Source organism: Bufo bufo, chromosome 10 (genome assembly GCF_905171765.1).
Source record: "Bufo bufo chromosome 10, aBufBuf1.1, whole genome shotgun sequence".
Lineage (NCBI taxonomy): Eukaryota > Metazoa > Chordata > Amphibia > Anura > Bufonidae > Bufo > Bufo bufo.
The window spans coordinates 21,160,446-21,174,370 of NC_053398.1; the positions used below are offsets into that span (position 1 = coordinate 21,160,446).

At 44.8% G+C, this 13,925-nt stretch overlaps 1 protein-coding gene across 3 annotated transcripts in view; it reads right to left on the minus strand.

The window, feature by feature from the left end:
• CKAP5 (cytoskeleton associated protein 5) overlaps positions 1–13,925 on the minus strand; it is a 56,823-nt gene that overhangs the window by 1,271 nt on the left and 41,627 nt on the right. For 2 of the 3 annotated variants that reach the window (XM_040409174.1, XM_040409175.1), the window contains exons 36-45: positions 12,717–12,837; positions 11,961–12,140; positions 11,637–11,824; positions 11,471–11,546; positions 10,443–10,631; positions 10,168–10,305; positions 9,926–10,009; positions 9,688–9,847; positions 9,460–9,614; positions 6,415–7,264 (exon numbers count right to left, since the gene is read on the minus strand). In XM_040409174.1, the coding sequence (XP_040265108.1) occupies positions 7,016–7,264; positions 9,460–9,614; positions 9,688–9,847; positions 9,926–10,009; positions 10,168–10,305; positions 10,443–10,631; positions 11,471–11,546; positions 11,637–11,824; positions 11,961–12,140; positions 12,717–12,837 (1,540 nt within the window). In that variant the 3' untranslated portion in view covers positions 6,415–7,015. Of the gene's footprint in view, positions 1–6,414; positions 7,265–9,459; positions 9,615–9,687; positions 9,848–9,925; positions 10,010–10,167; positions 10,306–10,442; positions 10,632–11,470; positions 11,547–11,636; positions 11,825–11,960; positions 12,141–12,716; positions 12,838–13,925 lie in introns of those variants that run through there. The other variant, XM_040409176.1, reaches the window with a different exon arrangement.

A 13,925-nucleotide genomic window follows, 5' to 3' on the forward strand; every position in this document is an offset into this window, starting at 1 on the left:
GGCAGGAATGAATGCTGAGAGCACACTATGTGGTCTCCGCATTTCTGGAGCGTAGCCCCGAACTTCCGGGCCGCGGCTCCGCAAAAAAATAGAACATGTCCTATTCTTGTCCGCAATTGCAGACAAGAATAGGCAGTTCTATGGGGGGGTGCCGGCCAGGTGTACTGCGGATCCACAATACACTACAGACATGTGAATGGACCCTTATACTGGTTTCTAATGCGGTGTCCCTGCCCGATCTCACATCTACAGAATTATACTGAATGCATTATGTCAGTATAATTTAGTAGATGCAAGGTCAAACAGAGAGACGCAGCACTTTTTAATGCCATGCATTCCTGTCAAAAGGAGCAGTGTCTATAATGGGAAATCCCACATGGAGCATGTTCCCCACAGTGGACATACTAGTCTGAAAATGATGATTACTTATCGGTAATTTGATTTTCCAGAGCCCATGACAGCACCACGAGAGAGGATCCGCCCCCAGAGACAGGAAACCTGCAGAGAACAAAAGGGCGGATACTCTCCTCCCAATTCAGTGTGATATGCAAGTATTGGAGGAAGGCCGTCATATATGTTAGAGACACGTTTACTTTTATTTATATGTATTTAAACCCTTTTTTTTTTTTTTTGCTGCTACACCCAAGTGAATATAGGAACATCAAATCCACCAAAGGGAGGGAATATAAGGGTGCTGTCATGGGCTCTGGAAAATCTAATTACCGGTAAGTAATCATCATTTTTCCCTTCACCCATGACAGCACCACGAGAGACTTAACAGAGGAACAATCAGGGTGGGCGAGTAGAAAGAAGAACCCTTTCACCAAAGGAAGATCCAGAAGGAGAATTTAAGTCCAAACGGTAGTGCCTATAAAATGTAGAAGGAGAGGACCAGGTGGCAGCCTTGCATATATCCTCAATGGGGATCGAGGATCTTCTGCCCAAGAGGTAGGCACGGCCCTGGTAGAATGTGCTCTGAGACCCATAGGCGGAGTTAACCCCGAAGACCGGTAGGATGAAGAGATAGCTGAAACAATCCATCTGGCGATAGAGCTTCTTGAAGCTGCGCCTCCCTTATTCACTCCTTAGAATAAAGAGCGAAGATGATGTGTGCCATTCTTTTGTATGTGAAATATATTTAATTAAAGCCCTTCTGACATCTAAACAGCGAAGAGACCTCTTTTCCTCAGAACTTGGTTTTTTGAAGAGGGTAGGAAGAGTAATCTCTTGTGATCTGTGAAATTTGGAAGCGACCTTTGGAAGGAAGGCCGGGTCAGGACGAATCACTACCTTGTCCTCAAAAATCGTGGTATACGGTGGGTTAATGGAGATAGCCTGGATTTAATTTATCCTACGGGCAGATGTCAAAGCGACCAAGATACATAACTTTAGGGTGAGGAATTTCATAGAAATGGAATCTATAGGCTCAAAAGGAGGGCAAGATAAGGCTTTTAAGACTATATCCAAATCCCAAAGAGGAGGTCTGACTGATGACACCAAGGAAGATCTGTCAACTGTCCTAAAAAATCTTGATACCCATGGACATGATGCAATCTTTTGATTGAATAAAACTGACAGGGCTGAAGCGTGAACTTTTAGAGTGCTAGACCTAAGTCTAACCCTTTTTGGAGAAACTCTAGCACTAAGTTTATGGGAGCAAAAGGTGGAATATTGTTAATGTCCATTTGCGCAAAGGTTAGAAACTTCTTCCATATCAATTCAGTGATGTCGAACCTTTTAGAGGCCGAGTGCCCAAACTGCAACCCAAAACCCACTTATTTATCGTAAAGTGCCAACACGGCAATTTAACCTGAAAATTATAGTTCAATATAGTATATATTCCATGTACTTTATCATTTAGCTATTCAAGCCTGCCTACATTCAGTGCCCTGCCTGTGCTGTTCATAGTGCGCCCTGCACTGATGAATGGCAGGAAAAGTCTAAGGCATATTGGTACAACAGACTTTTTTCACAGTGTGGGTGCCCACAGAGAGGGCTCCGAGTGCTGCCTCTGGCACCCGTGCCATAGGTTCGCCATCACTGCCCTAGTATAAATGGCGATCGTGACCCGCTTTTTACTTTTTATAATCGTAGAAATTAGGGACTCAGAAAACCCCTTTTTTCTTAGTATATACTTCTCAAGTTCCACGTAGTTAAGTGGAGGTTCTTTATGTGATGGTGTAACACTGGTCACTGGCTGAACAGGCCCCAGATTTCTGGAAGCACCCATGGGTCAGAGACCGACAGGATCCGGAGCCACGTGAACCAAGATCTTCTCGGCCAAAAGGGGGCAATGAGGATTACTCTTGTTTTTTCTTCCCAGATCTTCCGCAATACACAGGGAATTAACGGGAATGGAGGGAAGGCATAGGCTAGGTGAAAGTTCCACTTCTGAATCAGGGATTCTATCCCATAGGGGGATCCGGTTTGGTCTAGGGAAAAACTCGACTTTTTTTGTTTTGGGGAGTCGCAAATAGATCTATTTCCGGATGTCCCTAGAGGTCCGTTATCTTTTCGAAAATGGATTGGTCGAGAGACCACTCGTTCTGAGATAGGATATGACAACTCAGAAAGTCCGCTTGTTTGTTCTCAATGCCCCTGATGTGGACTGCCTAGATTGAAGCACATACAAGTTCTGCTAGATTTAGGATTTTGTAGGCCTCCTGCATTAAGGTACTGCTCTTCGTGCCTCCCGGTTTGTTCAAATATGAAACTACAGTTTTGTTGTCTGTTAGGATTCTTAAATCTTTTCCCTTTATCCTTGTCAGAACAGAGCTCATTGCTAGACGCACAGCAGTCAGTTCTTTCAGGTTGGACGACCCTTTTTCCTTGGACACGTCCCTAAATGCCCTGAAGGGAGACTTCCTGAATATGGGCACCCCATCCCCATGGGCTTGCGTCCGTGGTTAGACAAATCAATTTTCCCAATTGCCATGGAACTCCCTGGACTAGATTTTTCCCGTCCAACCACCATGTTAAGTCCTGGAGGGTCTGGGCTGATATCCTTATCTTTATCTCTAGAGAGATGCTCTTTTCCCATTGGGACAAGATTTCCCACTGTATACTCCTTGAATGGAGCTGTGCCCATCGTACTGCTGGGATGCACGATGTAAGAGACCCCAGGATAGACATCCCTTTTTCGTATAGAAATTACAGGGTCTCTTATCAGGTCCCTGATTCTTTCTTGGATGAGTCTCACTTTTTCCTCTGGTAAAAAACATCTCTGGAGGGACGAGTCTAGGATTAATCCCAGACTGGAAATGGTTTTGATTTTTCCTGATTTATCCATCCTAAAAAAGGTATTTAGGACATTTATTACCCCTGCAACTATCTTCTGTGGTTCCAACAATTAAAAAATTGTCTAGGTAAGGGATAGAGAATATCCCTTTCCCTTATATGAGCTGCCATTTCTGCGATGATTTTCGTGAATACTCTTGGAGCCATAGATAGCCCAAAAGGGAGGGCCTGAAATTGAAAAATGTTCTAACTGACCTTCTACAATGACGGCGACTCTTAAGAACCTCTGATAGTCTGTGAAGATTGGGACATGGTAATACGCGTCTTTGAGGTCGAGCACCGCCATAAAGCAGTGGGGCGATAGAAGGTTGATGGCTGATTTGATAGTCTCCATTTTGAATTTCTTGAACTGGAGGAACTGATTTAACTTCTTTAAGTTTATAATAGTCCTTAGGGATCCGTCTGGTTTTTTGACTAAGAATAATGGGGAATAAAAACCTGTTCCTTTCTCTTGTTCCCCTACCAGAATCAAAACAGATTTTTTTTATCTCTTGTTCCATGGCAGATCTGTCTCTACGTTTGAGTGGGAGGGGCCAGACGGAATTCTAATTTTAACCAGTCACGGATTGTATCTAGAATCCAGCAACTTGACGAAATTTGGGACCATTCTTGGAAAATAAGTTTTTGTCTGCCCCCAACTGGAAATCTAGCGTCATTGTTGGTTTTGTTTATTTTTATCCCCAAAGGATGTGTTAAAAAGGTAATTTTTTCCCCTCCTCTGGTTCCTAAATCAGTCATCTGTTTTTTTTTATCAGAGTCTCGATTTCCCCTGAAGGAACGAAAGGACCGATTAAACCTATTACCGGAAAAAGAGAAAGCTTTTATTGTTATCGGCTGCCTTATCTAAAAGATCGTCCAGAGTGGGACCGAACAGGTGTTCCCCTTCGCATGGGACACCACAAAGCCTTTTTTTTGGATGGGAGATAGTCAACCCAATTTTTTATCCAAAGAGCTCTAGAGTTGGATAATGCTGCAGATCTGGCTGCTAATCTCACTGAATCTGCGGACGCATCAGCTAAGAAGTCCGCTACTTTAATTGTTGGAAGGGAAGCAATGATCTCTTCCCTGAGACATCTGTCTTTAAGTTGGGTTTCAAATTCTGAAAGCCAGACAATAAGGGACCTGGCTGTACAGGTAGAGGCTATATCTGGCCTAAAGGAAGCAGATGCCTCCCAAGCTCCTTTCAGAAGGGTATCAGCCTTCTTATCTAAGGGGTCTTTTAATATCCCCATGTCGTCAAATGGAAGGGCAGCCTTTCTGGACACTCGAGATAGCTACGTCTATTTTCGGGGCTTTATCCCATGTAGCTGAGTCTTCCTCTTTGAATGGATATTTTCGCTTTAGATTTTTTGATAAACACTTTTCTATTAGGCTTTTTCCATTCTCCTCAGATTAAGGCCGCAACATTTTTGTGGACTGAGACTGTATTCTGTTTAGATTCTAAACCCCCGAACATAATATCCTGAATATAACGGGGCTCCCTTGTTTCCTCAATGCCCATGGTTGAGCGAATGGCCTTCAGGAGTTTTCCTGTGTCTTCTAAGGGAAAACAGGGTCTTCCAAGGAGGATTCAGAGGAATTTTCTGTTCAGTCAAACAGAGGCGCTCATCTCCTCCTCTTCAGGGTCTGAGGATAAATACTCTTTAAAAGAATTCCGGTGTTCATTTTTAGGGTCTTTTCCCCCCCCCCATTCTCTTCCTAGATGATAGTGTAGCGCTGACTTCGGATCTAACCAGGGTCTGTAAGCATTTATAAAAAGGAGATTCTTCTGCTACTGTTCTATCTATACAAGGTTGGCACATCTTTTCCCAATCTGAAGATGAAATGGATTTACATATGGCACACTTTGTTCTTCCTTTTAGAAAATACTCTTAGGTTTTGTCGAGACTAGAGGGACTGATTCCTCAACAAGCTTGTCCTCCTCCACGCTCCCCTTCGCTGGCCACCAGAATCGCTATAAACACCAGGCAACTTGAAAAAGTGCGCTCTTCTCAAGGCGCATCTGAGTGATGTCACTCTGCGACACGACGATCATGTGATCGCTCTCCCAGCCTACTCATTGCCGGCAGAGTTGACGACTCCTCCTCAAGCGATGCCGCCAGGCACCTCTCGCTCCAGCACACTACCGCCCCCTCCGGGGTTAAGCTGTGCCTCTGCTGTCCCCATGCGCACTCGCTGATGCCGCCTTACTCACCCCGGGACCGCAGGTAAGAACGGAGCACCACCAGAGGGAAGCACCCGAGAGGAAAAACTGCAGGCTTCCCAGAGACAGGAAACCACACTGAATTGGGAGGAGAGTGTCCGCCCTTTTGTTCTCTGCAGGTTTCCTGTCTCTGGGGGCGGATCCTCTCTAGTGGTGCCGTCATGGGTGAAAGGACAATTAGCCTTAGGAAGCTGTCCTGCAAGTCAGTCCTCAAAACTATGCAAGGACTAAGGCCTCCTTCACTTTAATGGGTCTGCAATCCGCCCGTTCCACAAAAAGATAGAACATGTTCTATCTTTCTGTGGAACGGAAGTACGGGAAGAAACCCCCACGGAAGCACTCCGCAGTGCTTCCGTATCTCCGGATTTGCAGACCCATTGAAGTGAATAGGTTTACATCTATGAGGTGGAATGCCCACGGAACGACACCAGTGTATTGCAGATCCGCAGGAGTCCTAAAGGAAGTCATTTAGGACTAGATATACGCCACTTTTTGATGTATATCTGTTGCCAAGTGGATTTGCGGCCGAATCAGACTTCCTCCACCCCATTTAAAAAAAATTAAGAAAAAGGAGCGTGGCAAGGATGGGCTAGTCTGTCTCATTTATCATATTCTACACCAGTCTTTGGCATATAAAATTATTTAAATCTACGCCAGCAAGGGAAACGGTGTAGATTTAAGGCTGCAAGCCGCTGGATGCGCCCAAGTAGAGGCCGGTGCCGCTACAAAACATAGGCGCATTAAGCGCCATCGCAGGGGAATTAAGACTGGCGTCTAAAATGCTGGTCTTAATAAATGACCCCATAAGAGCTTACACCAGTCTTTAAAAAAGGTGTCCCTCTAGACAGTACTATAAAAGTTAAACCCAAGATTTATCAATCACATACTCCGAAGGAATAGTTTTAAAATGAGACAAAATTTTTATTATGACGGCCCATGAAAACGAAATGCCAAACTTTACGGCTCTGAGAAAGAGAGCTAGTGGCTAGATGGAGGTACAAGGCCTTTGGATTAGTTACTGTAATGTACAGGTCCAAAAATCACTGGAGCAACTGAAGGACAGCATCATTTACAATGTAGTCACTTATTTCAAACTTTATTTACAAAAACATTTTCATGCCATGCCTTACGATTCCATACAGAATCAGCGATCCACTGCTTTATGTTAAATTAAAAGCAAGTCAAAAAACAGCCACGGAGCTACAAATATAAGAGCCATGGAAATGGACGATTAAAACCAGACCAAAAAAAATAAAGCGCAAAGTTAGGCATAGAACAGGAAGACACAGTCTGTACACTAAAACACACAGGAGAGTTAGAACAGATATATATGTATGTACAAATACTCAGCCACGGTAGATATTCCCCCCCACCCCCCCAAACAAAGAAATGCACAGTATGATACATAAAACGATAGTTTACAATAGACCTAGACGGAGCCACTGAGCCATAGACTAGACTCCTAAAGAGTGCAGATAGGAAGAGACTGCAGCACAAGGCTTAAGTGTGGGCAAATCACTTCCGACTGCTTTTAATTCTTTCCAGTCTCTTTTTCAAGTCGTCAATGTTGGTTGTAGTGGCCGAGGAAGAAGTGGACGATGTGGTGCTGGCGTGAGTTTGGTTGGAGTCCAGATCCAAGTGCTGAAACTGCTCCCTCGATTCCCGGAGCTGGGAGAGCTTGCTGTGCAGCATGTCTGTGGAGGACACCACTGATGGAGTAGAGGTCTTCGAGAGCAGGGAGCTGAGGGGAGGCCTCTCGTCGTGCTAGAACAGTGCATAGCATATTGGATAAAGGTTAACAATTATGAACTGGTCACAGGAACCCAAACAGGTCACGTTAAAGGGGTATTCCGATTGCTGCAGAGCGGCTGGTTACATGCACACGGCCGCTCCGTTCTTTTCAGGGGGTAAAGGTAGGACCCACACCGATCTAATCGCTATCCCATATCCTGGAACAACTGGAACACCCCTTTAAGCATAGTCAAAAAAAAATAATCTGAAGCTCCTTTACAGAATTTCAAACATGGGAGATACAAACTGCTGTGGAGGCCCCATCCCTATATATTCTAGAGACATGTCAAAAGGATTTTCACTGTAAGGGTCCATTCACACGTCCGCAACACAGACACCGGCCATGTTCGTTCTGCATTTTGCGGCCGGCACTATAAAAAGAAATGCCGTCCGCAGACCGACAAGAATAGGACATGTTCTATTTATTTATTTTTTTGCGGGGCTGCGGAACGGACGTGAGCAGCACACTGCTGTCTGCATTTTTTGGCGGCACCATTGAAAATTAATGGGTCCGCACCCATTACGCAAAATTGCGGAACAGATGCGGACGTGTGAATGGACCCTTATTTGGACCCTTATTACTTATTTACATATTCAAACCAGGTGTCAGTGCTGCCAAGAAACATGTAATATACTTAAGAATATAATCCTAAACCACCTTTCTGGAAGGTTACATGTGGAAAATCTGTGGTATACACTACAGTATATCTACAAATAACTGTCCAATAGTGTGTAGAATCCACCACAAATTCTCTATTTTAAGCAAGAGAAAGGCCATGCTGAAGAAAATCTGCCCCAACGAGCTCCCTATCCAACTATTCGCAGACACATAGCCGTGGTTCACCCGATTAAAAATTGTTATTCTTTTATTGAGTCGAGGCTCCATTCCCAAGTTATGACATTTTAATATGCAAACAAGGGCATGTCCCTGGCAATCAAAGCAGCCAGGTAGGGTCTGGCAATCGAAAGTAGTGGTGCTTGGGTGCAACGGCGATGCCCTCATTACACCAAAGGCTTAATTTGCCTATTAAGACATACAACTCAGGAACGGAGCCTTGGAAGAGGAGAAGCACAGCTATGGGTCTATGAAAATTGTTGGATGATCAAGAGTGTTGTCCTTGGTCTAGAAAATCGCTTTTATTATAGTAATTACCTGAGTAAGGTGCCCAAGTGGCTGTCCCTCCAGCCTTTGGTGCCCAGTCGCCCCTTCTCATGGAGCCCAGCACCACTGCTAATTTATTCAATCCTCATTGTTGGCTAGCCCATGTGCAGTGCGTTCTGTGAGGCAGATTCCAGGCGCTGGCATGTGTATCCACGGAATGTGTTCGCTGAGCCATAAGCTCGCGCATGCGCCGTGGATACACGTCAGCGCCTGGAATCGGCCTCACAGGACACACTGCACATGGGCCAGCCAGCAATGAGGACTGAATAAATTAGCAGTGGGGGCGGTGTTGGGCTCCAGGAGAAGGGGCGCGGCTGGGCACCAACAGCCGGAGGGACAGCCGCTTTGGCACCTTACTCAGGAAATTCCCATATTAATAAAAGCGATTTTTCTAGACAAAGGACAACACTTACGGTAGTAATACTAGTATATTTTAATACAAAACAAGCAGACTGATGTGATGTTAAAAGCTCGGTCACTAAAATCCAGGTGACAGAATCCCTTTAAGTTTTCCAGTATTGAGTTCAGTCATTGTCTATGGGGACAAAACTGAACAGAACAGAATGCTCCAAATTGCATTCCGCTTAGTTGCGTTCCCAGACCGTAGAGCAAACCACGTGTTGTATTTTGCTTTCCCTCCTGGGAAACTGATCAAGACTGATCTGTCATGCAAGTCAATGGGGAGGGATCAGTTTTCTCTGCCACAATAGAAAACGGATCCATCCCCAATTGACATTTAATTGGGTTAATGGCTGATCAGTCTTGGCAATGTTAAAGATATGTTAAAGACAATACAACCGGATCAGATCATAACGGATGCAGATGGTTGTATTATCAGTAACGGAAGAGTTTTTGCTGAACCCTGGCGGATCCAGCAAAAACGCTAATGTGAAAGTACCCTTAGTGACCCTCAGATTAACCATTTTTAAAGTATGTGAATAGCTAGCCTTCTATATATATATATATATATATATATATATAAAAAAGAACCTTGTATAGTATTTACCTTTGCATTATCGAGCCCACACCTCTGGCGCAGTATTTTCAGCCTCTCCAGGTAGACAGAAGGTCCCACTTCCTCTCCATTAGCATTTGTAGCAGGTGGAGCGCTGCTGGTCACTGCTGGTTGATTATTTATCTCTGTCACAGGTAGAGTGATACCTGTCAAATACAGCAGCCCGTCAGATCATGTACAAAAACAGCAACCACATGAAGACAACTAAAAAGGACTTGCCTGCAGATGAGGTGATGCGAGCCTTCCCTTCCCTCTCCATCTCAATGAGACGGAGACCACGTTCCACATAGCTCTGGAAGAACTGGGAGGAGTTCTTGAGAAAGGGCTCGATGTCTGCATCAGAATATTTCTTCTTGTACTCGTACAGCTCTGCCAAACCCTAGGGAGGTAGATGGAACCATTAAAAACACAAGGTCCTGCTGCTTTTCAAACAGCGGCTTAGTAACAGGGTACTCACCTCCTTTGTGTTCTCTTTAGATCCAATCTTCTTGAAAATCTCAGCAAGGAAGTCACTAACATTTGCTTTTGAAACCTTTTCCTCCTCGGGAAAATGCAAAAACAAAAACACTAAGTCCAAAAATCACAGACTGTGGTCTACATATAGTACTTTAACATACTACCCTGCCCAATCTATAGAGGCTTTATATAAAGACACAGAACTAGATCTAATCTGTCCATTATCGCTGGACACCATCTCACCGTGCGGGACGCTCCTTTCTCTGTCTCCTTGTCGGACTTTGAACTGGTGCCATCCATGGAGTGCTTCATTACCCTCAGTAGATGAGCTTCCAGCTCAGACTCATGCTTGTTCTCAATCATGCTCAGATGATCCATGATCTGGAAACATCAATGACAATTCTAAACGCTACCCACATTAATGCATTGCGCACCTAGATCAACAGGACGGCATGCAACAATTTTCAGATAAAAGTCCCAAAAATGATCACTTTATCTTCATGATCCCAATTTCTTACCTTCGGGCCTTTCAGTTTGCACAGAGTGTGCAGCAAAGTTTTTAGGGTCCTCATTGGCAGCTCACCCTTGTGCTGCTTTAGCTTCTCTTTGGGCAGGACCCTCATAAAATTATGGATATCCAGCAGAATTCTGTCCAGATTTATATTATTGATGGCTTCTGGGATGAGTCGAATCATCCGCCACAAACACTGCAAGTAGAACGACGGACCATGACCAAGCCGAACAGCAGCAAGATACATAAACCAACACTGGGGGGCAAATCAGTTTATTCACTTTGCTCTGCTCGCTTTCAGTGGATTTTAAAAAAGGTGGCATTCAGGACAAAATACCCAGCTGCCAGTCTACCATTACAGCCTCATAAAATGATGGCATATTGATAGGACAGGTCTTCATTATAGTGTGTGGTCAGACGTCTTGGACCCCACCCATCCTGAGAATGAAGGTTTTGCAGAACTGAGTCTCTGCTTTGGTCGCCAAGGAAAATACCAGTTGGATGAAGTTATCACTAAGGATAACCATTAGACTGGCAAGGACCCAACTGCTAGGATCTATACAGATTACGAGAATGCAGGTGCCAAATAAATGGAGCAACAGATTGGGCATATGCCCACTGCCAGTCCATCTCTATGAGACTAGCAGAGATAGCTGAGGACTTGCTATCTGCCATAGATCGAAGTACCAATGACAGGGCAGTAGGTGATGTAATGGATAAGGAATAATGTCACTGAACAGGAATACCTTAGTCTTTCCCAGCACAACAGGACACCTCCTGTGCAGGAAAATGAAGTGCAGCCCCATTCTAGTGCAATACCGTTACCCTAAACAGCTGAGAGAGTTATTGTGCAGGGAAAAATAATAAAAGCCAGTGTTATATCTCAGGATTGGATGGGGGCCCCCAGAGGTCGAGCTCCCACCTGTCAGATTGATACCACTCCTAGTGCCAGGTCAATGCTTTAGGAAATAGGAGTATCCCATTAGATGCAGTGCCAAATCAGGAGTGCCATTTATCCAAACTAAAGAACCTTACCTTCATGACTAGCTCAGAGAACTTGGGCGAGCTGGCTGTAGCAAGAAGACTGTCCTGAAGAAGCAGCAGAAGAGCACTGCAAGGACAAATATATGGGTTGCGATTAGAAGAAATTCTTCCCCCTCATATAATACTCAGTCAATCATTAGAAACCATGAATATGTACCTCAATATATTAGTCTGGTCTGACTTCTCTAGCACTTTAACCACGAGGAGGTTGACTGAACGCACCACTTGCTGTCCCTCTTCTAGATCTTCCCCCCTTGTGTCAAGCATTAGGGTGATGAGACCGTGCATCAAGTCCTTCAGGACCCCTGTGGAGGCTTCCCGAGCTAGACTCTCCATTTGAAAGAGCTAAAAGTACAAAACAAAAAATAAAATTAGGTGAAAATGAATTTCAGAAAGATCAGGGTCAAAAAGCGGAAGAAACCCCCCCCCCCCAAAAAAAAAAACCAAAACCATCAAGTTCCCATGAACTGCATTATTTTACCGAAATCATGTTGCCGATGATGCAACTGTAGAGACGAATAATATCATCTTTGTCCAGCCGCTCATCTGCCATATGGGTGTTGTACACCAGCCGGAGCTGCATAAAGGTGGCAATCAAAAATTGATCTATGTGACCTGACATGGCTTCTGCCTTATCCTCCTGACGCAAGACTTCATCAATCTGGGGAGGGGGGAAAAAAACAAACCTTTTTTTAAATTGAATGTAACATTAAAGGGGTTGGCCAAGTGGTAAATGTCTTTCAATAGTTTGAGGCGTCACATCTTTATATCCCATCAAAACATTCCTCCAACACAGCAGATGGCACCATGGTGCCCTTGTGATCATCCAGCACTGCGTCCATAGGGCACAAGATGGCGGTGACAATTCACCTACCGGATTGCGTTCTGTGCCATCAGATTCTCTTCTGCAGATGCACTGAACACCGGATGAACATTTAGCATAAGTGCAGTAGAGAATCCGTCCATTTGACAGCACAGGAAACTGACATCTCAACCACATCATAGGGCCATCTTCCGCCCTATGGATGCATAACCGGGACGATCATACATATTTACACAGGTCACCGAGGGGATCGGTGGGTGGAGGATTTCTGGGGGGGGGGGGGGGGAGATGAATTCTGCTGAACAGAGGGGGCAAGTGACATACAGATCTGTGTAACAATGGATTAGGGGGCATTGAAAAACATTTTTGCCTCCTTTTCAAGATTTGCACACACTACACCAAAGTAATGATTACCTGAGCCAGCGCTTGTATACTGGTGTTGATATCACCACTAGCAACTTGAGAGATCACGAAATTGATTGTGGAAGCAGTATTACTATGCATGTCGTCAAAGTGTGGGGATACGGCCCGAATCCTGTGGGAAACATGTAACTGTCAAATACTGAATAAGGGCTCATTCACACAACAGAATTTGTGTCAGCAACTGTTCCACAATTTTGCAGATCGGATGCAGACCCATTCATTTCAATGGGGCCGCAAAAGATGCAGACAGCACACCGTGTGCTTTTCGCATCTGTACTTCCATTCCACGGCCCCCGCAAAAAAACAGATCGTTTGCAATTGCGGACAATGGGCATTTCTATCATAGGGCTGGCGGACCGTAAAACACATGGTTGTCTGAACGAGCCCCAAGAATGCAGTGGAGGATGTTAGTCAGATGTTACTGTAGCACCCTGCCATCTTTGAATTCCTTTTTTGATTGTGGCATCCAACATGGTAAATGCATAGTATCAGAGTTCTTTCCAATCACAGTAGAGCGGGGAAACTACGTTTAAATTGTGGTTTCCATTTTATAAAGTGATTGCATATTGCTACCTTCCCCAGAGAATCAGAGGTTGCTGGTTTTGTGCTGCATTCCAATCTAAGTTTTCCCTGCCCAGCATTGCTGCAAGCCAACAGGCTGGGCAGGAATCTGGGACAGTTCTAAGGGTATGACCAGGTGTCATGGCTGCGCTGCAATTGTGTACAGCGCAGCCATATGAGCAGCAGTGGGCTCTAATAAAACTAATTAAAGACGGCGCAGTTGAGAAAGTCTGCATGGTTAATGATCACAAAGCCATTAAAAGGGATCTGTCAGATATCAAGTTCTAAATCCACCGGCCAATGCAATATGAGCGCTGGTTGCCAAACGCTTTGTGCTACTTCGGCATGTGCCCCCATTGTGGAGTAATTACAGTACCCTTATTTATGCAAATGAGTCCACGAGTGCAACAAGGGCATTGCACCCAAGACTCTGCTCCTTTTCATTCCAGACCGCACCTCCACCACTGACCGGGCCAGACAGATGACATACCCACGCCTGGCCCCGAAGTCTTTTAACGAAAATGAGCACTGCTGCCCCTCGATTCTCAGACGTTGGACCCCTTTCTGATCACTTCTCATAAACACTTGCATATCTATCCTAGTGGGAATACCCCCTTTAAATGCAGAAATGTTGCCAAG